The sequence below is a fragment of the Megalops cyprinoides genome, chromosome 6 (assembly GCF_013368585.1).
Source record: "Megalops cyprinoides isolate fMegCyp1 chromosome 6, fMegCyp1.pri, whole genome shotgun sequence".
In the NCBI taxonomy this organism is placed as follows: Eukaryota; Metazoa; Chordata; class Actinopteri; order Elopiformes; family Megalopidae; genus Megalops; species Megalops cyprinoides.
In genome coordinates this window covers 21,693,993-21,721,298 of record NC_050588.1, presented here as the reverse complement: position 1 = coordinate 21,721,298, position 27,306 = coordinate 21,693,993, and the positions used below count along the sequence as shown (strand labels likewise).

Below are 27,306 nucleotides of genomic sequence, written 5' to 3'. Positions count from 1 at the left end.
AATCTCATCAAGCCATTCATCATCAATTTGTCTAATTAAAGGTTCTCTTTGAAAGAGCAAAATTGAGGTTCATCCTTACAGGTACAGAACAAAATGCATCTGAAATACTTCACTGTAATAAGATTTAAAAATCCACTCAAGAGGTATCTATTACCCCACATGAGTACTAACATGGCAATTTAAGCGACCAATGTGAGAAATGCCCATTTGGGGAAGAGTTTCTCTGAAAGGAAATGACCTGATGCTTAAGTCAGTTTTCTCTCTGCAACCATTATACTTGCAGAGTAAAAATGCACCACAGTGGCGAGTGTGTGTGATATCAACATAGTACACAATTAGACAGGCTTGTAGTTAAAATAAACATAACAAACAGTTTATAATTGTCAGATACTTCACTTTATTACATTTGATAGTTCTACGCAATTGTCAAAGCTGAACGTTTACTTTCTTGAAAAATATCACATTCTCTCTTAGGTCTGAAATGTGCAGGCACAGACGGCAGATAAAACGCATCAGTGGGATTCAGCCTGTGGACCCCCATGAATGTGCGAAAAATAACTCAACCAGTGTGATCATTTCATTTGGCTCCCACTACACGCGCACAGTGGTCATATGTGCTACATAAACACGTGTAAAAATAACCTCAAATAATGTCCCCTGTCATATGGTTTTCTACAAGTGATGTCCGTGTGTCCTGCACTACACATTGTTGCTGATGGATGGATGGCAAAGGCTGTTGAGACCACACCTAGCTGACCTTCGCACTCAATATTAATTGACTGTTTCATATAAAAAAGTCGACAACAGGTTTAAAAATCATAGTTCATATGGTTGATTTGCATGTTGTCTGTTGCTCTCATGTACATTACCTGTTGATAACTCACATCATAATGAAAGAACCAAGTAGGCTGACTTATTTATTTTAAAAAAAAATCGTTAAAGTAGTTGCTATTAACATTTTAACATTTGCCGTTTAATGCAGAAATGCATATCTCCAGAACTGCATTAATTTATAGAAAACATCTGCACAGCTTTCATACACAATAAAGTAGCAATATTCTTGTGGCTGAGTTCTGCAAAGAGAACAGGGAGGTGTTGTTTTTTAGGGTGAGAAAAATTGAAATTGAGAAAATGGGAGTGCACAGCTATGTACCTCTCATTTTCAGAGATACAGTCCTATGTAAGTCTGGATCCTCACAGTGAGGTGCAAAGCAAAAAGTGCTCTGTGCACCTAAGTGTGAATCGGTCTGTAACTGTTTACCACATTAAAGGAAATCTTTAAAGTGAAATCTAAATCACTTTGAGGTAGTATTCTCTGTGGGTCATTGGAAGATACCTCATCCCAGTGCTTTTTATTCCGTATGAAAATGTAGTGTTAGAAAGAAATCCAGTGCCATTTCCATATAAATTACACAATTTTCACTGAAGAGCGAATATTTTGGTCATCTTACCTTTGGTATGCATGGCCAAGGATCACTGGGTCTCCTGTACTTGTACACCCCGTGTCCCAAGAGCACAAATCCTATCAGGTCTTATCTGAAACACAACAAAGCTCCTTTCTTGTGGATTGGGCAAAAGTATTCACTGTAGAGTAGAGCACCCCCACATTTCTCAAAGTGCTAATTAATAGAGCTCAGCTTAGAGGAAACACGTAAAGTTACCCACTTTAACCATTTTGTTGCGATTTATATCAAGCATTTCACTGTCAGTAGTCTAGTTAAATCCACATGTTAAGCTGCACTCTGCCAAATAAGTGGACTCAAAGACTGATTGATAAATAAGACATGTTTCAAGATGTTGACGCAGGTGGGTGCCCAGAATTCTGTAAACTGTGTGTTTGTGCATGAAAGGATTGAGGCGGAGGAGAGGAGAGGAGAGGAGGAGATGGAGGGGAGGAGAGTAGAGGAGAGAGGGATGCTGTGTGGTTTGTGTGCCAAGTGCGTGAGTCAGGAAGTGCTCTCAGCAGGGCGACATGGAGCAGGTGGGCCGAGTCGATGGGCAGGCGATGCTCCTGCTCCTCAGAGACTCTCGGCCATCTGCAAGCCCTCTCTCAGCCCCACCCACCTGCCCAACCGCTCACCCGCTCGCCCGTGCAGACTCACCCGGGGGGGCCAAGGTCTGTTTAACGCATAGAGGATCCTCAACTTACCCACCCTGTGTGTCTGTGTATGTGTGCATACATGTATGTGTGTGTGTGTGTGTGTGTGTGTATACATTTCATTTCAGAAATGTATGGTGGCTTTCAAATGGCTGTGAACAAGGGGTACAGTTCAGTTTTGGCTTGGAGTCTGAGGAAGGGGTCATACCTTGGGGTGGGCTGAGATTGTCGACCCCCCCATCTGGACATCATACATAGGAACAGAAAAAGGAGGAGGTGGGGTGGCAGAAGGAAACCATGAATAGCTGTTACAAAATGGGAGTGCTGAGTGGGTTTTTTATACTTGAGGATGGGATGGGTTTATTAATTGTGTTCGGATTGTCTAAAAATTCCTCCAAATTTGAGAAAACTTCATTTGGAACTTCACATGTGTGCGTATGTGTGTTATGACATGCTTGTGATTCCACCAAGAAATGCTGTGACTTATTTAGACATGAGAATGCTGTCATGTCAGAATTGATGGGACTGTTATATGTATGGAGACCCCAGCAGCCTTGGTCAGCCACACGTCTGGGGTGGCAGCGACTGTGTCTGAGGGCCTGCTGATGGTGACCCATATTCTCTGTCCCTGTGTCCCTCTCTGTGTCTCTGTGTCAGCTGAACGGGATTTTGGAAGGTCGCACCGAGGGGAGAAGCTGAATTTGGCTCTCTGTTCCCGGTCGGCACAGCATGTCCCATCTGAAACCATCAGGATCTCAAAGTATTCAAAGGCACGCATGACATCTGGGAATTTGGATCTTTGGCTCAGTTAGCGATTGGCAGTGTTTTTTAAGACTGTCGCCTGTCTATTTATATGTTAGAATCTCCAGTATTGGCTTAATAAGGGGATATTTTTGGTCTGGGTATTCATAGGCTTTGGCTGTTTTGGGAGACTGCTATAGATGCACTGTCTAACATGTTGGGCGATAACAATTAATGAAGCCTTTGTGCTCACTATCGCTTTTAGCATTTTGCTCTCATCTGCAAAATTCTCTAATCAGCACTCCATTGACACAAGTAGCATCTGTTGTTTGACTGTAATTACAGCTCTGGTTTATGTCCTAGCGAAGTTAAGAGAAAAAATCAGTCAGGTAGAGTGTGGCAATATGGAATATTAAGGCTTTATGTTGTGGCATTTCATCACAGTATTTAGTTCAAAATGTGTGTGTGAGTATATTTCCGTTCCTTCAATGAATCAGAATTCAAAAAAATGTCGCTGGTCAATAAAGAAAATTATACATTTTTGGTGTCAGTTATGCTACTTTTAAAAATACTCAGATTTGTTACCAATGGCAGAAGATTATGGAATACATCAGAAATGAAATAAGTGGGGATATGGAAGTGAACATCTAATGGAGTGAAAAATAGAAAATGTAATAAATGAATCACATTACTAATGTTGGTAACTTTATACCATTGTTAAACGGGAATTGCTGAGTGCAGGACTTGAGTTATATGAAATTCTTGTACGCGTGAAAGGGGTTGGTGATAATGTGTCTGCCCTGGTGTCGGCACCAAATGAGGTAAATATGATAATTTAATTATTCTGTCCACTGAGGATCTCCTCTTCCATCTGCCAGTCCTGGTGAGCTGGCCTGTGTCCTTCCATCTGCACCTTTACTCACCTGCCTGACTCAGCAACCACATCATGCCCACCCCCCATCTCCCCCAGTGCCCTATCTGGGGCCTTCTTCTTCCCACTCCTTTCTACCTCTGTCTGTCTCTCCTCTCTCCCTGATGCCCCTCCTCTTTCCCTGATGCCTGTCCCCTCTCCCTGATGCCCCTCCTCTTTCTCTGATGCCCCCCCTCCCTTTCTCTGATGCCCCTCCCCTGCCTTGCCTCTCTGTTCCTTCTCTTACTGCCCCTTCACTGTCCCTGTTTCTGTTTCTCTGCACTGTACCCTTACTGTGTCCCCTTGTGTGTCTCTATCATGAATATCATAAATGCCACTTATTTAAAAATTGCTGAAGACCGGATGACAGAGTCTGCCTTTGAAGTGTCATTTTATATATCCTCTGTAAAAAAGTGACTTTTTCAGTCTAGCAGCAGCCTAAATTCAGAACATCGTATTTTAAACAGTTCTGTGCGTCCTAACGCTGGTGATGACAAGAACAGAGACAAAACAATCCCACAAACCGCAGTACAGCTTAAACCTAACGGGATGCTTTGTCACTTCTTTTAAATAGTTGTCTTTCCTCTTGGAAAGAATAGTGGGAAAGATGTTTAAGACAAAATTGCATCATTTCCCAAATGCAAGGAAAGCAGAACATCATACGTTCATTACAGTTTAATTCTTTTTATTAAAAAAGATGCTTCATATGTCTTCTAGTAAGCAGTGTAACCTGACATTTTGTATTGCCTCCAAGGAAGGGAGGGTGCAAAGCATCACACATTAGAACAACCATGCAAAAAATTCATTATCTATATCATTCTGCTTTTATGCACTATACACTATAAAGAAGAAATACATTTAAAGTAATGCTGGAATGTTTTTTGTGGCATGAATACAAACAGTGTCATTCAGAAAATGTGTGCATACCATTTTGCCATGTGATTTTGCTCTGAAGTAAAATGTTGAGGGGATATTGATGCAAATGAATGAAGAAACAGAGTTCAGGGGGCTTCAGGTTTCTGCATGCAGTCAGACTCATCTGGTGACCCAGTATGTGAGGATAATCACACACAGGTATGTGTGTTCTTGAATGAGTGAGAGTATGTATGCGTATGGGTATGTGATCAGCTCTCATGCATCTGCCATTCAGATGTGTTGAGAGCTGTGACACTTGCAGTAAAGCTATTATAACACTTCTTTACCCATGATGGCATTCGTTATTACAGTATTGCTTGATGGATTGATGTATGTTCATATGTGCTCTGTCATGTTTTGTGTGCACTGTTGTTCTTGTGACTTTATTAGATTCACTTTTGCACCATTGCTGTGTAAACTCCACTGGGTCAAAGTGCCTTCTTAGTGACAAAATGTAAAGTAATGGAGGTCCTGAACTCCTTGTGATTAGGTCAGTGAGGACCCTGCTATAGATGTGTGAGGTACAAGGTGTGCCTGAATGCAGCGACAGGTTGCACAGGAGGGGACTCTCATCCCTCTCTCTCTCTCTCTCTTTCTCTCAGTGCCTCTCCTGGTGTACAAGCTCCCTAAGCCTCTTTGTTTCGACAGCTTGCTTGTTGCCAAGCAAAATAAAATATATATTGCAATTTGCATTCTTATCGTAACATTCCGCTCGGCTTTTGGAAATGCGCTTTCCTTATCCAGCTTTTGTTACTGCGGGAACTGCGGGGGAGACGGCGAGTGCTCAGCTGGGTTTACATGCCACAGACTTAAAGTCAGGTGAAGCAGAGTGCTGCCACCGCATCTAACTCCTCGAGACGAGCAGGGCGTATTTCACTGAGGTTTAGGGTGTGTGTTGATAGATCTGAAGGCCTTGCCAAATGACATCCCTCTTTGTCTACTGTTCAGATTCCTGAGTGGTGTGGTACAGTATAGAGGAGGTGGTCATACCGTAACAACATGGGCTTCTCTTGCTGCTTAGGGGGGCAAGTATGCCAAATTGCCACAGCCAATTACACCTGTCTATTCAGGACAATATTTTAGCTTTTTCTGTCTGGACAGGAAGGAAATAGAGAATGGGGTGACAGATGATACAATGTACCTTCAGTCCAGCATTGCTATTAACAACGCTTCGGCCTACCTAATAAGCTGACTCACATTGCTCAGCTAAGGCCTTGTGTATCACTGCAAGCTCTTGGTTAAGCAAAGTGATAAGTGTAACATGGAACCTCAGATTCAGATTTCAGATTTCCTTTATTGTCATTTTATCATGCACTTGCGTACAATCAAGAATGAAATAACGTTTCTCCTGTACCAACAGTGTACATAAGTTAAGAAAGAGAATTAGAACAACATACATATACAATACACGCAGCACAATCAAGGAGTGTACTGTAAATTGTCTTTGAGTCTTATAGCAGCATGTCGTTACAGTATATTTGGATGGGAATAGCAGAATGTACTGTCAATAAATTGTCTTTATAGTCTGTACAAAAAGTGCCAGGTGCAGCGTGAAAAGGATTGCACTAGTGGAGAGAAGTGAACCATTAACCCCTATGGAGGGGTTAATGATTCAGTGAGGGGGGGAAGAGTGTTCATGATCCTCGCAGCCTGGGGTATAAAGCTGTTCAGAAGCCTGGTCGTCCTGGTACTTATGCTTCTGTATCTCTTCTCTGATGGTAGGAGGGAAAACAGGTTGTGGGAGTGGTGGTCAGGGTCCTTGGTGATGCTGGAGGCTCTGCGGGCGCAGCACTGGTTGAAGATCTCCAGCAGGGATGGGAGAGGGGCACCAATGATCTTCCCCGCTGTTCTCACTATCCTGTTCAGCTGTTTCTGTTTGGAAGTTGTGTAGTTTCCGAACCAGGCAGTGATACAGTAGGTCAGAACACTTTCAATGGTGCCCCTGTAGAAGGTGGTGAGGGCCGGAATGGGTAGGCTGGCCTGCGTGAGCCTCCAGAGGGGATGGAGCCGCTGTTGGGCCTTCTGGACGATGGCCATGATGTTAGTGGTCGAGGACAGATCATCTGCCAGGTGCACTCCCAGGAACTTGATGCTACTGACCCTCTCCATGGCCATGCCATCTATGGTCAGCAGGGGGTGGTGCACTGTGCGAGCCTTCCTGAAGTCGATGACCATTTCCTTGGTCTTGTCAACATTCAGGGACAGGTTGTGTCTGTTGCACCACGCTGTCAGCTGCTCCACCTCCATCCTGTATGCTGACTCATCACCTTTGCTGATGAGACCCACAACTGTAGTGTCATCAGCGAACTTGGTGATGTGGTTGTTGCTGAATCGGGCAGTACAGTTGTGGGTCAGCAGGCTGAACAGCAGGGCGCTCAGGACGCAGCCCTGGGGTGAGCCTGTGCTCACCGAGATGGTGCTTGATGTGTGGCTGCCGACTCCGACTGACTGCTGCCTTTGTGTCAGGAAGTCCAAGATCCAATTACACGTGCCAGTATCCACCTCCAGCGACCTCAGCTTTTCCAGCAGTTGCTGTGGTGTGATGGTGTTGAAGGCTGAGCTGAAGTCGATGAAGAGGAGTCTGGCATAGGCATCCCAGTTTTCCAGATGGGACAGGGTGAGGTGGAGGGTCATGGATATAGTGGACCGGTTGGTTCTATAAGCGAACTGTAGGGGGTCCAGATTTGTGGGAAGGCAGGCCTTAATGTGTTGCAAGAGATGCAACACTTCATCGCTATCGCAGTGAGAGCCACGGGATGGAATTCCTTCATGTAGACTGGGTTGGATTTCTTGGGCACAGGTATGACAGTTGCACTCTTGCTCAACCTGCACCATTGTCTTCTCCCCAGCACACAACACTAGCTTTCTGCAAAGAGGGAGAATGACATCCCAACCACAAAACACAGCCCTTTAACTGTGGGATCCTGTCTTTTAAAACTGCTCCCCAACACTGCCCTCTATGAGCCACCAAGTACTGTTCCCCAACACACCCAATGAAAAAAACCACAACACAGCCCCCTAAAAGTGCACCTCAACACTGCTCTCTACAGGCAAAATTCCAACACAGCCTCCGAGCACTTGCGTCAACATTGACCCCTGAAACAGTCATTGCATGCCACATCACAACCGCCAAATCCAGGACACAAAGAATTAGCTCCTTTCTCTTAATGAGTATCTCAGTGCTCTGGTTCCTTGTTTGCATGTGGCGCAAGTGAACTGATCTGCACCACTGAAAGAGAAATCCAAATGAAAGCTGCAGCTAAGGCGAATTCTTTCAAGATTAAACTGTAGAAATGTACCAGATGGCTCTTTGATTTCCTTTGAAGGGGAGAGGCTAACAAGCTTCTAATTAAGATCTGTCCAAGGGATGAAAAGAGCCCTGTTTACTGGCATTCAGAATTTCCCCCAGCAGGGGGCACCACCTTATGTACTGTACTGAGGACTCCTAACACAATGCTGATCTTCTGAAAGCACACTCAGGGCTCTGAAAAAAAGGAAAAAAAAAGATCTGTGAAAAAAAAGTTATCAAGCATACAAAATGAACCCAAGGGAAAGACTGTGGTTGACATACCAGGTACACCCCAAGCTAATTGCTGTGATAAGTCTGAATCTTGGATAACTCATACATCCAACCAAACGTTTGTTGTGTAGTTATTTTACCCATAGGTGTCTTTTAAAGCAACATTAGCTTACGAAAAGAGGTGGAATAGGAACCAAGAGAGTAATATAGTGAATACCATCTAATCTTCTCCTTTTGCACAGTGATTAATCTCTTCAGTTAAACTGTCCTCATATTGCCTATGTCTCTACCTCTAAATTATGGCTTTTCTGAAATGGTGCATCCCCCGGTGGGTGCTCTACATTGGCAGTTGGGTGATGTGTTTTCTATTCCCAGAAAAGCTCTCTGAGATCATTGGTGGAAAAGCACTCAGCACACCAAACCACACAGATAGGTATACCACTGTTAATATTCATAGTTTCAGAGATAACATCTTTGTGTTTACACTGCCCATCAAATTGGGGTTACTGCAGGACTGTGACAGTACAGAGGAATTCTAAAATCTGAATGCAAGCATTGCGTGTTACGTCTGGGAAAAAGCATCATGAATATTTATATCTGTTTTGTTCTCTTTTTCTCTTTTGACTAAATTGCTGTTAATTGCTGTTATCTCTGTTTGGTTCTTGTTGATGTTATAGAACAGAAACAACACACACACACACACGCGTATTTTTTTAATCAGAACACAGAAGGAATGGATCCTTTCTAGTGATTTTAATCTGAAGTGATTTTGCAAAATGACCACTCAGGTAGCACTCAGGCGCCTGGGTGTGAGTATTGTATCAGCACAGAATGTGATTATGGAACACAGTGTCACAAGGGGTAGGTGATGTCATTACGCAGTTATATAATTACTGCTTTTTTTTTTTTGGTGGATGCAGCCGAGTACCTCAGAGCTGCCTCTCAGAGTTTGTGCTTAATTTAGGCATTAGTCTCAGATTTTAAATTGTCATCCTCTTTCAGAAGCGCCTCTCATTAAATTTGCGAGGATTAATGCTGTCAGCACTGAATGGACACCTAATATGAAGGATGTCCCACCATGAATAAGAAGTACTGTGATAGGGTCATGAGTGCAAGGGAAAGAACAAAGACAGCAGTGTCAGCATTTGTGATGAATAAGAGGAGGGAAGGGAGTGAGACATAGAGAATATCTGTGATTGAGGAGGACAGCGAGTGTCTGTGATGAGGAGGAGAGACAGAGAGCAAATCTATGATGAGGAGGTAAGATACAGTGTCTGTGAAGATGAAGAAAAACAGAGATAGTGTCTGTGATGAGGGAGAGTGAGACAGAGAGCATGTCTGTGCTGAGGAAGAGTGAGATAGAGAGTATGTCAGTGGTGGTGAAGAGGAGGAGAGAGACAGAGTATGATGAAGAACAGTGAGACACAGAGCAGGTGTGTGATGAGGAAGAGAGACAGCATGTCTGTGATAAAGAGGAGAGACGTGGAGAGAGTGACTGTGATGATGAAGAAGAAGAGAGAAAAAATGCTTTGAGACTGTCTGTGAAGGAGAGGAAGATGGGAGAGACTGTGAGAATGTCTATGATGAAGAGAAGCAGAGAGGTACTGGTTGTGTCAGTGATATGAAACCACACTTATTAAACTTCTTTTTAGCTGCCTTTCAGTTCATAACTTTTTTATATTTCATCTTTTTATTCGATTAGTTTGGTTGAAAATTGGTTCATGTTGTACCATCTTTGTCATTGTAGCTATATGGGCTTCTCTGATTTGTTTGGTGTGATTTTTTTACAAACCCTGATATTCTCACCATATCTGCATGTATTTGTACCATCTATTTTGTGTCATATCAACATTTCTTTTTTAAATAGAATTAAAGGCAGACTGAGTTAAATCCAGAAAGCATGATAGCTTCACATGAAATATTTGCATTTAAGATACTGATCAGTATTTTAATCCCGCCCTACAATGGAATGAACTGTTTACAGGACCACAGACCATCTCTGGTATACACAAAATTAAAATATATACATTAGCACACAAACCCCGTGCCATTCCCATGAACGGTAATCTTGATCCCATTGCACTGATCTGTAGTGACTTGTGAACTGCACAGAAGAACTGCATCATTGGGAAGCAGGGAACAGTAACGGGGCCTTCCACTGATTGGCCTGGGCTCAGACTGGGACCAGCATTCTCTGTCATTACCTCTGCTGCTGGGAGTCCAAGGCGTAGCTCTAAATCAGGTAGCGGAGGAACTTAATAATAAGCCTGAGCTCTCACTTTGATCTGCTAATCAGCAGGAGGCTTTATGTTTGCGAAGCACTGCACACTGGCTCATGGAAGGAAAGGAGGAAGGGAGAGCGAGAGAGACGATAAGGTGGAGAGAAAGGGAGAGAGACAGGGAGGTGGGGAGAGAGAGAGAGAGAGAGAGAGAGAGGAGAAAGACAGAGAAAGGCGTAGGCACAGTCCATAGGAAATAGTATTTAAACAGCTCAGGTGAGAGACAGTTGGCCCTGAAGGGTGATTCCTCAGGGACCTGTGGGAAAAGAAGCGGGGTACTCTTGTGGGAGTAAATCAGGCGATTCATCAGATTTCAAACATCAAACCAAATTATGAGAACTCCACAGGCAACACACACACAGACACACCTCACGTTCACCCACACACACGCACTCGCAGGCACACACATACCTCACATTCGCACACACTTTGTCACATCGATATCTCACCTTCTCAAATGAGAGTAATTATAATTCAGATTGGGAAAAGTGTGAATCAATGATATTTCTTAAAAGTTGGTCTAGTCATGCAGTTCATTTACTGCATTACTACTCAGCTGACAATGAACAATGATTTGTAAACATTCAAAAAGCTATAATCATTTTCCATAGTAATAGTTACAATGTTACGATTAGCAGAAATTGTTTGAACATCCTGCACTTGCCAGAAAACCAATGCAGTAATTTTTCTTTTTCCATAATCTCATTATAATCACAATCTACTGAACTGTCTATCTTTACTGGGTGCTGGCCTCATTAATGATGTGTTCATGATTATGGATAGGGGCATGGTCTATCCAAAATCAGGAGTAGCAGAACTATACTGCTTCTTGTGGTGTGTCAACCTGGACACTATTAGGTGCATTGCAGATACGATACAATATACTTTATCATCCCCTTATGGAAATTTGTCTTGGACTCAATGCTGCGCACATAAAATGCCTTCACAGTCACAATAAAATAAACTACATATAAATAGAATAGCACCAGCTGTGCCAATCACAACAGTAGAATGCACATCAAAATATTGCACACACCCCATGATAAAATACACTGCATATTATGTGTAACACATGTTGCACACACCCATAATAGAACACCAAGACTGTTGCACAATATGTACAGCTTCAAGAAGCATGGTTTAAAAATTTGACAGAGACAGGAACAAATGAGTTTTTAAAATGGTTGCGTTTACATTTAGGGACAGAGCTGTGGAAACAAGTGGTATTCGTACATGGAAAGATCTTCCCAACAGAGCATACAAGGGCCCTACATCCCTCTCTCCCATAGACCCCCCCCCTCAGGGCATATAAAATGCCACACTTTTGGGCAAAGGGGTAGGGGTAAAATGCTTCGTGACCTGAAACTGACATTTTGCATTCTGTAGTTACATGGGCAAAGGTAGCATTTAGATGATACTGCATGATACCAGGTTTCATGGTCAGTGGGCTTGGAACATGAACCCCCGCCCCCCCCCCCCCACCCCCACCCCGCCCACCGGAGCAGAGCCAGCCTAAAGAAATTGCCTGACTGTAATGTGCAGAAAACATTCATCATCGCTGGCTTTATTGCTCTCTTCTCTTTCTCTGAGGCTCATAAATGGGCCTCCTTGAATTTATGGCCTGCCATTTGTCCTCCTTTGCACTTCCAGGATTCCTCAAGTCAGCATTCTGATGCTATCTTCAATTAGAGGGGTGTTGGGGGAGCTGTGACATTAAAAGTGAGCCTGCTATTTTTTATCTATGGCATGGGCCAAAAATATTTCATGTTATGTCAATTCAATGCAAGGCAATTAAAGTGTCTGCAAGCAAAAGAGCGCCGCAGAACTGAAATCTAATGAGATTAGAGGCGGAAGTGGCTTTGCTCGCCAAAGGGGGAGAAGGACGATTGTAATGTTATTTTCGCTGCACAAATGAATGATGCAAGTCAGTCTTCAATGGTTGTGACTGATTATCCTTACTTATATATTCTAAGGATTTGGGTTGATGGTCAACAAAAAACAATTAATCAATTAAAAAAAAACTGAAATTGTGTTGCTCAGTTGAAAGTGTTATTTGGATGTGTTTGATCAAATGCCAGATATGCTGAACAAATTTAAATACCTTCAAATTTAGGGGTCCAGCTAATATATTTTCACAAATGAATGCAAGTTCTGACATATGTTTGGCCCAAAGGGAAGTTAGAGATTTCTGAGAGATTTTGCCCTCCCAGTATCTAGTGAGCCATTGACTATCAGTGTCCTAGTAAGACAGCAAGAGCCAAGTAGCCATACTACCCTAAAGCCTTCTTCTGCCACAATGCAAAAGCTGAGTGTATCTATCTATCTATCTTACTGCTACAGTAATCCATTGGGGAGATACAGAGAGGAAGTGCTCCCTCTGGACTTTCAGGCAGGTTGGAAGAAAGCCATTGGGAGGAGGTTTTATTTTGAGCACAGCCTCATATTCCAGTTAATTTTGGAGTGAACCTGACTGTTCCCTTTAAGTGTCCAACCCCTTGGTGCCTTCCTCATGAAAAATTCGCTATGATGTTGCTCTGACATGGAAGTGTGTTTTATAGGTAATTAGATATCCAGAATTGATTCTTTTCTTCCTAGAGAGAGAAGCAACCCCAGATGTGGTGCAGGTTAATGAAGACACAAAATTATGCATCACTCAAAATACACATACACACACACACACACACACACACACACACACACACACACACACACACATACATACACACATGTATACATGAACTCACACAGACGCACCCACATTCGTAAGCACATACACTCACACATAGATGCATGCACACACCTACACTCACATGCGCATTCTGTCGTAATGGTATTTCTCCTCTCACACAAGCACACGCTCACACGCTCATATGCAAGCACACACATAAAAATAGTGTTACTTCTCCACTGCGCAGTACACTGTACTGACAAAGACATTATTGTGTTAACTGTGCAGGGCCAGCTGAGTGCATACCAGTGGAGAGAGGCAACATATTCACACCGGCAGCTTACAAAATGCTGCAAAAAAACCTGCTGGCAGAGCATTTTGGTTATCTCCGTTACACAACCATCTTGAATATGAAATGTGAATAGTGAGATTAATGCTGTCTTAGCTGACAGCAGATTACAGCCATGAGTGTGAGGTAGCAGGATGGCACTAGAAGGAGGCTAGGGGTAAAGATGCAAAAGAACGTTAGAGGTTTACGGCATTAAATCACTAAACAAAATAATGAACTCTCCAGATTCTTCAGATAGAGCTGTTTATTATCATTATTTGAAGGAACAGACTCACTCTAAAATGCCCATTCCTATTGAGCAAAGTCATTAGTAATTAAAGGAACACCTTTCCTGAATTTAACAAAGAAAGGAGAAAGAGAGACAAAGTGAGGGAAAGAGAGTGCAAGAGAGAGAGGCAGATGGATACAGAATGAGAAGCAGAAAGAGAATGGGGAGGCAGCGCTTTTTAATGTCTGACCTCTGTAGGTCCAAGTGAATGAAAAACACCTCTGGAAATGAAGGCAAGAGGAGAGACAAAGTAAGAAAAGCCAATCAACGGACGAAAGAGTGGAGCGACAAGAAGCCATTAAAGGACCTGTCGAGTGGCACAACAAAAGCTGTCAGAGAGCTGAACGGAGGTCTGAATGTGAGGGGAGAACAGCCCTGGAGAGGCTCAATGGGACAATGCGTGGAGCCCCAAAGAGGTGCATGAGGGTAGGAGGGGGCGACAGCATAGCTACAGTGGTGGTGAAACTCTAAGAAAGAGTGGCGTGTGTGGAGGAGATTTAAAGGCTAGAATTCGCAGAGGTGCCGTCAGACAGCGCTGCAAGCCAGAAATAATTGATGGTGAATCTCTCCTCATTATTCTGCGTTACCTCATTCTCTCTATACGCTCAGAGGTATGGGGTGGGCGAGGTAGGCAGCTCTTAACACTGTCGAACTCGAAGCGACCTGGACTCGGCCCGGGCTCCACGGCCCTGACCTCGGCAGGGGACACAGTTCTGACAGCGAGGCTTCAGAGTGACCTTAAGGGAAAGAGCTTGTTGCTGGCAGTGCCGGCGCCAGTGAGGGACAGAGACTCTGGAACATAGAGACTGGGGGGACAGGCTCTGGGCATCAGCTAATCTCTGTCAGACACAGTTGTCAGGGTGATGTTCCGGCCATGTTCTGTCTCTCGCCTTGGATGTCACTCCGCTCTTATCCGCTCTGTGAGCAGCCGTTGTGGAGCTTTGGGCACCAGACCCCAGACTGCAGAAGCTTAGCTTCATGTTCCAGTGTGGACGCCGCTGCTGTACCTCTGAGCAGGGGTGCTTCATTTCCACAAACCCAGCGCCATGAGCAGGTCACAGAAGGTGAGCAGTTGCTAACTGCATGCCCTGTGAGTCGCCATGGAGAAGGGCATCTGCTAACCAAGTGAACGATGCGGTGTCCTGCTGTCACAGTGGTGGTAATGATGATTGCTTGCACCTGGCGCTGACTGAGTGTGTGAGTTGCCCATTTAGCCTTGCAGGCTCATTGTCTTTGTATACCCCGCTGAGGGCATGTCAGCCAAAATGCCTTGGTAAGCCATTTTTATAACAGCTTTTTAATTTTTGCACGTCAAAATGTTTTGCCAATTTTTAGACATTGGCTTTGATTTTTCACTATTTCAAAATATGAGCCATAACCAAATCTCTTTCATTTCCCTTTAGTCCAAAGAGCACCTTTTTGATTCAACCAAATGCATGATACTTTTTCTAAAGCACCGCAGCGCTCTCTGCCTCTCCTCCTTCAGTCCTGGATGATGCAGTGCATTTATCTGAGTGTGGTTCTGAATTAAATACAGATTGAGTCTCACAGTTTTAGAGGGTGAGAGTCTGCTGAGGACAGGGTATTTGTTGGACCGTAGTGTCAAAAGCAGTAGATGGGGTGTGTGCCTTAGTAGCAAAGGATGGGATGTGTGTCGGACTGTAGTTTCACGAACAGAGGTCAGGGTATGTGTCGTGCTGCAGCTTTGAAAGCAGAGGAAGAGCGTGTGCCGGGTCAAAGCTCTGACAGGATCTGAGCCAGGCATGGGTTCTGCTTTTTAGACGTGGTATGCGCAGCGGTCCCCGCGAGACCCAAACACAGGGTGTGCGTGCGCGAATAATGAATCCCAGAGTGGCTTGCTCTTTATTTCCCTCCTTCCTCATTATAATCCCACATACGCCCAGCCATGATGGATTCTGCGTGCAGTACTGCCAGCTCGTTCTCCTTGCTCCGCTTATTCCCAGTCCGAGGTCATTATCCCTCTCCTCCCGTGTGCTATGGGCTCTACGGGCAAGGCCACTCTTCATGTGGTGGGGAGAGCTGCTGCGTGTTTAATTAGCATTCTGAAGGCTTGTGGGTCTCCTCAAAATTGTTTAACCTAATTGCAAAGAAATCATCCCTCTTTTCAGAGTTTTTTCTTTCCTCTGTATTTACATAAAATCTATATGTTACTCTGCCCTGCAGGGGAATTTTTCACTATGTTTATACTATTTACTGTACAATATTTCCACTGAGGAAGGAGGATCTACATCGAAAATTGGCACCATGCCTTTCTGTTGATTTGTTTATTTAATCGGATGCATATTTTAACCCCCAATGCCTTCCATGCTTCGTTATCAGACCTAAAATGGAAGCAATACAACTTTCTTGTTGAATCTCAGAGGCAGCTTTTCAAGAAGAATTACTTAATGTTACTCAACAAATATGGAGCAACATTTTGATTATTTCCTGTTTGAATTATTTAATTATTATATTGCTCGTATATTATTACTCTCAATTACAGATCTCACTGTTAAGATCTGTTGTCAGTGTATTATTTAAAAATCTGAAATTTTCTCTGTGGATAGCCTTGCTATCATTGCACCATTGCTAACATATCTGATTGCACCATTGACTTGTTATCAGAATTATAAATTCAGATGCGGGGTTTGTAAGATTACACTTACAGCAGTCCCTCATTCAGGCCATTGTTAAAAATGTGTCTATAATGCATGTTTTGGCCCACAGTTAGCTTTCATCCATAATGCTTCCTTCTCAGTCATGCTTTGACACTAATGGTGCTTTTTACAGTTATACAGCTTTCATTAGCATACTTGTGCCGCATTGTGAGCTGTGCAGCATTACAGCTGAAAATGCCCTGATTCACATTATACTGCCTCTGGTAAGCGTGAATTAGAGAGGCAGAGGCGTGATCAGACCTGTTGTGAAGACGCCGCATGTAGCATGCAAGCACAGCGGTTTGGACACACGGAGAAGGGATGATTAAATGGGTCAAATGTGCTCTTCTGGTGACCTGTACCCTCAGTTTGTCTTACTCCCCTCTGTTAGCGAAAGGCTAGTGCAGCCGCTGCGAGTGACAGACAGGTGCTTGGACAGCATGCTGAGGGGCTGTTTAATAGAGCTGTGAGCTGCAGTCTCTGAGCACCGCCACAGATAGCGGCCCTGGTTATCCTTGTGCCCTGTGTCTCAGCGTAAGCAAGGATTGATTTCAGGGATATTTGGGGCAATCATGAATACCCCCACCACCTCAGGGACGTACCTGTGACATGCAAAAGGAAGAAGTTCCCATTGCTGAAGACAATACAAATTCCAGTGCCTATATTCATCGATTGTCTCAGAGTAGGAAGTAGGTCCCAAAAGCTTAAAAATTCTGGGACTGATGTCAGTTTGGTTTCATTCTTACTCCTAAGAGTAAAAGCGATTTATCACGATTCTTTAAACTTAAAACTACACTTATCTCAGCAGGTATTTAGGAGTACTTGTAAGCTGTACTAACCTGTTAGAAGTCGCCAACAGGTGGCTACACTGAGGCAGCCTGCACATTTTTTAGGAGAAAAAATATGTTTTGCTTACATTTGATGACACTGAGCTGGTAAAAAGACATCAGTCACATGACAAGGATATTTTATTTGAAACCAACCTCATTAGAGATGTTATCACTATTATTTCATAATAATAATAATAATAAAAAAAAATTATATTAATAAATCGTTCCTCAATGCCACCTATTTGATGATAAGGGATACTTACAAAAACCATGGCAGATCCAATCCCATGATGCTTATAGCTGCACAGCTTAAATGCAATGACTAGCCACGCATCAAACATTTATATTGCAGTATATGAAACCCATAAATGACAAAAAGTATTTCACATCAGTTATGTCATCTGTAGGGTTCATAAGATCACGGTTAATGTTGTGGAGACATTTGTGAAGTAAACAGCCCTGAAAAAGGCAGCCATATGTTAACAGCTAGGGCCTTTCTACATAATATCTGGAAGCTATGAGTTTGCATTGGCATATGTGGAATTTTTTTTGTACTATCTTTGGATGAAACTGGGAAGTAAGGCAACATTAACCGTAACAAAAGAATAAAACAATGTGGTCTTGACAAACATTTTATTAGTGTGATTATTAGCAAAAAAGGAATTCACAAAAAAAAACAAAGGAAATGCACTCGGAGGAAAGGGTCTTACAGCTGAGTAGGAGTAGGAAGCTTCCTAAATAACTCCCAGCTCCTACTCTGAGATAGGACATTTTTACTCGTTTAGCAGGACTCTTAAGAGTAATTCTGACATTTGATAAATACGAGCCCAGAGCTCCATTCACCCCAACCCCACTCATCCCCTCTCACACTTGTCTTATCCCTCTCTTACCTATTCTTACTCCCCTCTTCACCCCCTCCCCTCACACCCCTGTCTCACCCTCTCACCTGCACCCTCTCCCTCCCCTACACCTCTGCATTCTAGCAATGACTCTCTTAATGCACATGCACTGACATTTAAGTGCTCAGCTAATTGGCTGTTTGTTAAAGAAGTCCCACAGCCGATGTGCTTATTAAAGTTAAAAGGAACCCAGCAACAAAAAAATTAAAGACCAAAATGCCATTTTAATTAAGGTTACAAAAAAGATGCCAAGCAGATGGGAAATGTTATGCTATAAATGGATGGGTTTATATGTGTGTGCGTGTGTGTGTCTATATATATAGACCCACAGATGCAGTTATATTATATATTGCTCTCTCTCTCCCTCACACACACACACACACACACACACACACACAGTGTTTCCTTCTAAAGCATTAGCTTGGGGCAACCTTTGACAGGGGTTCCAATGGCTTCTGACAGCAGTAACTTTCAACCCACACTCCCGGCCGACCCTTGCCTCCTATCTTCTCTCAGAAACAATGGCTTCTCATTCATCGGGCTGAATACTTACTGTGTAATTATGCTGTAATTATTGCTCACAAGCTCATTAGCATGAGATAAACATGGAGATCGATGAGCTGTTTTTGCAGCATATTTCTCTGGATGGCAAATGATGTCATCAGCTTCCTTTAAGGTGTGGAAGGTTCTCTTAATCGCCTGTTGTCATTTTCACATTCATTTTGGCGATCACTGAACTGACAACACTTAGTGTAGAAAAAAAAAAAAACATTTGCATTTCGGTGTGAGTCAAATGACAAAGACCAAATGTCAATGAAACCGACGGGTATGTCTCTGGCTACGCTGCTTTGGTTAGTGTCATTGCTTAAGGTTAAGCTTTTTAAAGGACACATCCATAATGCTCTGTTGGGTCAGTTATTTTGATGTTAATACATTCAGAGGTCACTCATGTACAGCAGTAATTTGTGAAACATATGGAGTTAGAGACAGAGTCAGAGTCAGAGAGACAAGAGGGGAGTCAGAGAGGCAGTAGTGGAGTTAGGGAGATAGAGAGTGAGTCAGAGAGAAAGGCAGAGTCAGAGAGATGGAGGGAAAATCAAAGAAAAAGGTTGAGAGTCAGAGAGGAGAATAAGAGGAGATAAGGAGTGGGGGAGGTAAAATGGAGGGAATGAAAGCCATCTCACCTGTTTTTGCTCACTTCTATCAATGGCATGTTTGGTTTGATCTCGCCATCATGACCTTATTACAACTATTCTGAACTTCCAAGAACAAAATTATCACCTTCATCAACATCTGTGTGGACAAAAGAGACAAATGTCTGCAATGTTCACTGCTTAAAAGCAGGAGGTTTTTATTCTAAAATGAAATTCAAGAGCAGCAGGTTCATTAGACTCCTAAAACAAAACTAGTAAGCCTCTTTTGACCAAATCAAGCAAAACAGAACAATTTCCCCCTATCACTGGCATTCTCTAATTGCAGCAGCTTGTGAAACAGTCCCTGTCTGTGTTTGGATTTTTTTTTTTGTCTGTAGAACATCTGTGTTATTGATTGTATGTGATCTAATCCTGGCTTTACTCAAACACAGCAGAGCAAGAAGCATGTTTTGCCAAGTGGCAAGAGGGAGAATCTAATTTGATGGTCAATTCCACACATTAACGAGAAAGGTGCCTTGGATCCTCTAGTGCAGTGCTATTGCCCACCTCCCATGCCATATATCTGCAGCACAATGTAGGCAATATCAGCTGGTGCCAGTGGAGCTGCTACCTCTCAGAGGGCAAGCCACTTCCTGTAAATAAGTCACAAGGTCCCACGTTTCACCTCTTCACAGAATCATAATGGACAGCCAATACGGAGGGGATGGGGACCTCTTCTGTTTGGATGAAGAGCTTAGATAGACAACCAGATTACCCATTTAGACATTGTAGTTTTTCATGGATCTTGTGATTACAGATTCTGCCTAATTTCAGAATGTTGTAGGTTCTTGAGTGGAGACATTCACAACAGTTTTACAATGGGAAGGCTTTCACCATCAAAATGAAACCTGATGGATTGAGCATGATTTTAGAGTTGAGTTGCTTGTGACTACTTGGAGGGTGAAATAGATCACTGATGACTTCTGTTATGCTAGATTGACATGGAATCCACCTCGGCTACTCCCCGTAGAATTATGAGGTCTCTCTTACCAATCAGAAAGAGACTCAGCAGATGTTTATTTTGTACATCTCAAGAGCTGGCTGAGTAGATAATCAATGAGAATAATAAAAATACAATTGTAATATTGCCTTCCTTTTTTCACTTACAAAGATTATGGAGGAATATTCTTGAAATTGGAAGAGATTTCAAAGGTCTTCTTGGACTTCTCCCATTGAAATCCCTCTTGGTTTAAATGGCTTTATTGAACATGCTTGCACAACTATTACTTAATATGTGCATAGATTTGTATGCATAAATCAGTATGCCAGTGGTGGTAAATGAAATCGTATTTGAGAACCATGTTAGATGTGCTGAGGTTATGTTTGTCTTGATTCCTCTGGTAAGGAATAACCAAGGAATAACCATCTACAGCCATTAGTCAACTATAACCAAACAGTCTATCGGTTTTGGTTAAAAACCAAACTACATCAGTATGTCAGTATGCTGATATGCAAAAAGACTGTACTCCAGTTGTCTCATCTGGTTAAGGTGCTTGATTCAAACACAGGCTGAGCCCACCAGGAGAGACATGGGGTTATTTTATTTTCCAACAACAACCGAACGTACAAGAGATTGCTGCTGTTGAGCACATTTGGCTTCGTTCTGCTAGCGGAGTGTAGTTTTCATCAGCAGGCGTTGGCCTGCTACTTCCTGGCACTCTTTACCAGCTTGTGAGGAACCTGCAAGTCACTCAGATGATGTCAGGGGAGATTTGCGTATCCTTCAGATATAAGAAAAATAGCCCTTGACTAAGTGCACTTGAGGATTGCATCACTATCATGTTTCAGCTTTTTTGCACAAGTATAGAGGGTGCTGTGATGAGGCAAGCTTAACCGCCAGAATATTGTTATTTAATGCACCCGGACAAGCGTCTTATCTTGAAGTTTGCCTGTGGTATCGCACTGTGAAACTCACACATCCATTTAAAATGCAAGTAGACCACCAGGACAGACTATGGCAGTGTTGGACTGATGGTTACAGATAGAAAAGGGGGAAGAAACTGTTTAAACTGGGTTTAGCAGTTTAGTTCATGTAGTGCATGCCAACGTGAAATCACGAATGCATCAGCAGAGTCACATGATGACGTCACATTGTGCCAAATAAAAAACAAACTTTCAAGCCCTCATTTCCATTTCTGCATTTTCACACCACCTCCGCATTCTGCACACAACAGAGGCCCGACTGCCAAACAAATTATTCAACTGAAAAAAAAAAAGATAAACTAAAAAAGGTTTTTAGAAAATAACTAATTTCACAACCCCTGCTCAGAACATATTCATAGAAATAATTATAAAGGATTGTCAAAATGTTTTATACAGCCAATAGTATTTTAAAATGCCAGCCTGTTTTTCAATTTCATAGATCAAGAGAACTCCAGCCAGGCAAATCTTGTAACCCTTTCTTTTAACATGATGTGGATGACTTCCAATGCTCCAGTTACTTTTTGTGCTTCCCTAAAAATAATAAATAGATAAATAAAACCAATAGCTATGAGACCAATAGAACTGGTTAGAAAAAAGTAATCTCGCTGTAACAATAAAACAAGGAATGCTGTTTTTTAAATTGGCTTGCTGGTGTTACACAGCAGTGTGCAGCGATTGTGCTGGGAAGTGCACATTGAGGCTGATAAAGTGGTGTAATTTGTCCGAGCTTCCCTGGACACTCTTCCCAGAGTTCCCCTCTCCCCCCAGTTTAAAGCATGTCTCTGCGGAAGCAAGATTGCATTTCGCTTTGCTGTTCCACTCTGTCTCAACCCACCCCGTCGCAGCCCTGCCTAATAAGACTGGAGGCGGCTTCAGAGGATTCAGAGAGGTTGAAACACTACACAAGGTGCAGAGCCAGGACACACATAGTGACTGACAGAAGAGGAGATGAAGGATTCAGACAGTCAGAGTGGTTCTATATGACCAAAGCCAGCCAGACTCGTAAAATGCTTCCTTGACCTTTTCCCCTAAAAGAGACTGGACAATATGCCGGTAATGAGTGTCTACTATTTATCCAAGGCAGGGAGGTTTATGTGTCTGAGGACACAGGAGCCCAATGGTTTTATCCATCTCACAGTATTCACTGCTTGGAGACACTGCAAGTTTTTATTCATTGGCTTGGCAGGCACTCTTATACTGAACAAAGTATAGGACTTCTATGTTTTTTTGCCATTACATATTCATAAAGTTGGATATTAACTGAATCAATTCAAGTGGGGCCCTGGCTACAAACCCAACTCCTGAATCATACCGCTTATTTCTATTATTGCTAGGATACAGTATATGAACTCAAGATAACCCTGAATACAAGGCACAACAGTGTGGTATGTTTAGGTGAGGTGACCATGCTGCTTGAGTGAAGCTCTGTTCAATCAGACTGCTGTTCCTATAAGGGGATGGAGTGGCCTCGATTAGATGTGGTGTAAGTGGTGTAACTGAATTATGAAGTGAAGGCCTTCTCTTGGCAGTGTATTGATGTTGGATGGTCTGTGACTTTGTACAATTGTTTAGCAAGTTTGTGTGATGGCGTGTAGTACTGTGTGCTGGTATCTGATGGTGGAGGATTTTGTGTAAAAATGTGCTTCCTGCCATGTGCTCTCTTTCAGGGCAGGCGTGGCCATGCCATTCGGCTGTTTAACACTCGGGGAGAAGAAGGATTACAACAGTCCCTCAGAGGTGACAGACAAATATGACCTGGGACAGATCGTTAAATCGTGAGTACACTTAACCTGTCAGGTGGGACATAGAAGGGTAACTGATAGAGGTGCTACTGATGCCCTGGAGTGAGTACCATTGTGTCTTAGGTAAAGCATGGCAGTGTCTTGAGGTGTCTTAAGCATTTTGGTGTCCTTTTACCAAAGAGTTGTTTCAGTTTTAAAGTCAGTAATTAGGCAAAACAGTACAAATTATATTTATGGGCCATTCATTGCAATGATGGATGCAAATTTGAAAGAAAAAAAAAAAACAAAGCACCCCAATTTTTAGGGTATCATATGATCTTGAAAATTTCAGCTCCTCATGTGTGGATTGTGTACATTGTCTTTATATTTTGTGAGATATGTTGTACTTGTCTGTAGGGAGGAGTTCTGCGAGATCTTCCGGGCCAAGGACAAGAATACGCTAAAAATGTACACCTGTAAGAAATTCCTGAAAAAAGATGGAAGGAAGGTCCGGAAAGCTGCCAAGAATGAGATCCTCATTTTAAAAATGTGAGATTATGGACTTAATTGCAATTCTTACTTTTCCTTTGTTAGTTGATATATCCTACAAACGCTGTCAGTTGAGGTAGGAGTACTGTTGATTTTTGTGTTTTTAAATGCCGGTTTTTAAAGTTTTTAAAAATTAATATGTCTGTAGTATGGTTATTCTTTAAATCTGTGTGATGGTAAAACAGAGATTTATCCCTTAGATCTTTTTAAAGGCTGTGGTGACAAATAAACATTGTTGCAATTTTTCATTCAGTGCAATGTTTATTAGCATACAGTGCAGAGTTTTTGATGCTCCATAAAACCAAGTGAAATGTTTCATCTATGATTGCACCTCCAGAGAGAATATCATATATCATGAAAGCAAGAGAAAAAAAGTGTTGCAAAGGAAAAGCCACCCCATACCGCTGAATAATTATCTTGTGTAGCACTTTTTTAAAATTGTATTTGTCTCACATATATTCATCTCACATTTACAGTGTTTTTTTACTAACCTTGCTTTCCTATTAGACTTACATTAGCATACTCTGAGCAGCATCAAAGCATTTGTTACTGGCAGCAACAGGCAAAAAAAATAACATTAAAGGAAGAGAGAAAAAAACTCTCATTGAAATGTTTCATCTCTGTAGAGAAAAAAACTACACTGCTCTCTATACACATAGCATCCATACATCTATAAATCATTGCAGGTGTTATGATGAGGTCCAGTTCTACTTCTAGGAGCAGCCTGCCTATGGCTTTGGTGGAAGTGGTACAGGTGCTCTCAGCTTTTACCATACGATGCATTTTCAGACAGCTGAAATTCAGTCTGAAATTCAATCTTACTTTCCCATAGACATGGAGTCATCACTGGGAGTTATGTTCTTCACCAGGCTAGAAATCTTTTTATGCTAGATACGTATGGTATTAAGTCAAATATTCATAAGATATGAACCCAGCACGAGTATTTATATATTTAAAAATACTGTAGACAAGAAGTGCACTATAAATATTGTAACATGCTCTGTGTGATGGTTTAGGAATGACAAAATATGGAGAATAGCAAGATGCAAATCACAATCTTCAGTCAGGTTTTTTTTTAGCTACAGGGCAAGTTAGAGAGTGCACCCAGTCAAAAGGATGGAATATTTATTTTTTCTTCAGCCCCACATTGGAAGTGCACTGAATGAAACAACAAACCAAACTAAGAAAGACAACACAACAAACACACACACAAAACCCCTGATAAGAGTCTTCACTGAACCTTCCATTTTCACTCACCAGTGTCTTTCTCATCATAAACCTGGACTTTATGCCATTAAACATTTAATGGTGGCATTTATTAAATGTGGAGAATATTATAATAAACTGAATCATAAAATTGAAATGTTGGTAAAATAAAGATTGCCTGCACTCCTCATACTCTGGACAACTGTCCAAATATGTGCCATTACCCACAATCCCTTGCAGTTAAACTGTGCACTATGTTGTATTGTGGGAATCAGATGAGTTTCAAACTCACAGGGCAGGGCTAATCACAGATAGTTACCAAACTGGTGAGTCTTTAACGTGTTTGGTTACTGTACTATAATTAATGTCGGTACAGAAATGAGGAGGACTGCACACTGTCCTGCACTGTAATTTGCAGTTAGCCTAAAATAATCAAAATAAATAAATGAAACAGTTTTGGCAGCTGCAGTGTCTTCATCGAGGTGTAACTAGAGGAGTATATATGTATCTTATCAAAGCTATAGTACTGGAAATTTTGATTTTCGTCATTCTTTATTCTTAGGTGACACGCTCGGCCACACCTCATTAACTTTGACCATGAGTTCATGAGTCTGTCTCTTTAAATTTTTCAATTCTATTTATGAAAATGACACACATGTTCATACTCATTAAAATATTTCTTATAACAGAAAAGTTTACAACACTGGATGCATTATGAAACAGCAAACAATAGCCTGAAACAACCTTCTGCTCAGCCGTGTTTATTGAAATGCATACAGCTGAATAAGCGCTATCTGCATTAAATTGGCTATGTTAAATAAAGCACTTTTTATGGTGGAGAGCCATGTTTCTGCTTGGCCTGGTTGACTGAGATGAGTGGGCTCTTCAGTTGTTGGTGCAATTGTGTCCGGCCATGAAAGACCCTCCCACCCATCTCTTAATCTCTCTCTTGTGTTCCTCCTGCCACTCACAGGGTGAAGCACCCTAACATTCTTCAGCTGGTCGACGTGTACGAGACCAGGAAAGAGTACTTCCTCTTCCTGGAGCTGTAAGTCACTCTGTTATTTGGCTCGGAGGAGATGGCATTATTTCATCACAATGGGTTTTATCGGATTCACAAGGAATGAGCTGTTATAGCCTGAGGCTGGAGCGACATTCTTACTCTGCTGAGCTTCCTTAAAGGCCATTTATTATTTACATATTTAACTGATCTGAATTGCCTTATATATACCTGATCTTTTCTTATTTTGCTTTTCTTTTCTTATTTATGATATTTCCTATTTTAGCCATGGGCTAATCTTGAAGCTGAAATCCAATATATAAAGAATGCTAGAAATTATATTCCTGCATGTTCAGGCATTCATATTTGGACTTTTATTGTCCTGGTAAAGGAAATTCATTCCACAGTTAATGATGGACAAATGAAGTGGGAGCTATACAGATATAGACAGTCATACATCAATCATCTGAGAGGAGACTTTTTTATTCACCCACAGTGCAACAGGCAGAGAGGTGTTTGACTGGATCCTCGATCAAGGCTATTACTCAGAGCGGGATACCAGCAATGTCATTCGCCAGGTGATGGAAGCGGTGGCCTACTTGCACTCCCTGCAGATCGTCCACAGAAACCTCAAGGTACAGTCAGCAGGGCTCCATCTGGTGGACAAAGAAGGGAATACATTGCAAAATCCAACCTCAAATGCTGTCTTGTCAGTGGGGTCATCATCAAAGCAAAATGCATGTCTCTTCCAATTGGCACCTGACATTTGAACTGGTCCAAAATTATTGGCCCGCACTGTGGTTCTGTTTGATTTCCATGAACCCATGGAGGCAAGGAGCTGGGGATAGATAAGCCAAAACATTTTAATTTTGATGTAACCGCTGTATTTCCTCATCATGCTTGATTGAGTTACAGAGGCACAATCAGCCATGGATTATCAGATGAATTGTAGTAATAAACTAATTTTCGTGTTTATAGCTTTGACTGAAAAGATTAGCCCATTATTTTGGGGGGAGGTCTTTATCAGGCCAAAACAGTAGCGTGGCCTGACATTTCTGACTGTTTATCTTACATGTGCACACAAATCAGCTTTAGCTCAGCTGAGAGCCAGTGGCCAACCTGTGCCTTTGAGAATGGGAATTAAAAGCAAGCAGAGATGGAAATAAGAAATGAGGTGTTATCAATGACATGTCCACCTTGCTGCAAATTATGTGTGTGTGTGCTCTGAACCCAATCAGAATGTACTGAAAGGAAAAACACTGCGTTCCTGTCATTTCAGCTGGAGAACCTGGTGTACTACAACCGTCTGAAGCAGTCCAAAATTGTGATCAGTGATTTTCACCTTGCCAAGCTGGAGAATGGGCTCATCAAAGAGCCCTGTGGGACTCCTGAATACCTGGGTGAGAAGGGGGAATGAGGGGTGTACAGTAAAAGGTAGAGGGTGGAGAGTGTGGTTACTGGGGCAGAAGCTTATAGTTGGGTGTAAGGAAGGGGCTAAGAAAGTTGTACCAGGAGGGGTTAACACTAGGGGATTTGGAAGGGGTATATAGAATGATTATGATGAGCTTAATATTTTCACT

At 42.3% G+C, this 27,306-nt stretch overlaps 1 protein-coding gene across 1 annotated transcript in view; it reads left to right on the top strand.

Annotated features, from left to right (window-relative positions):
* The window catches only part of camkvb (CaM kinase-like vesicle-associated b), a 45,216-nt gene that overhangs the window by 12,324 nt on the left and 5,586 nt on the right, over nt 1–27,306 (top strand). The window contains exons 2-6 of the mRNA XM_036530223.1: nt 22,918–23,025; nt 23,389–23,520; nt 25,700–25,774; nt 26,223–26,361; nt 27,006–27,126. Coding sequence (XP_036386116.1) covers nt 22,931–23,025; nt 23,389–23,520; nt 25,700–25,774; nt 26,223–26,361; nt 27,006–27,126 — 562 coding nt within the window. The 5' untranslated portion in view covers nt 22,918–22,930. The remainder of the gene's footprint in view (nt 1–22,917; nt 23,026–23,388; nt 23,521–25,699; nt 25,775–26,222; nt 26,362–27,005; nt 27,127–27,306) is intronic.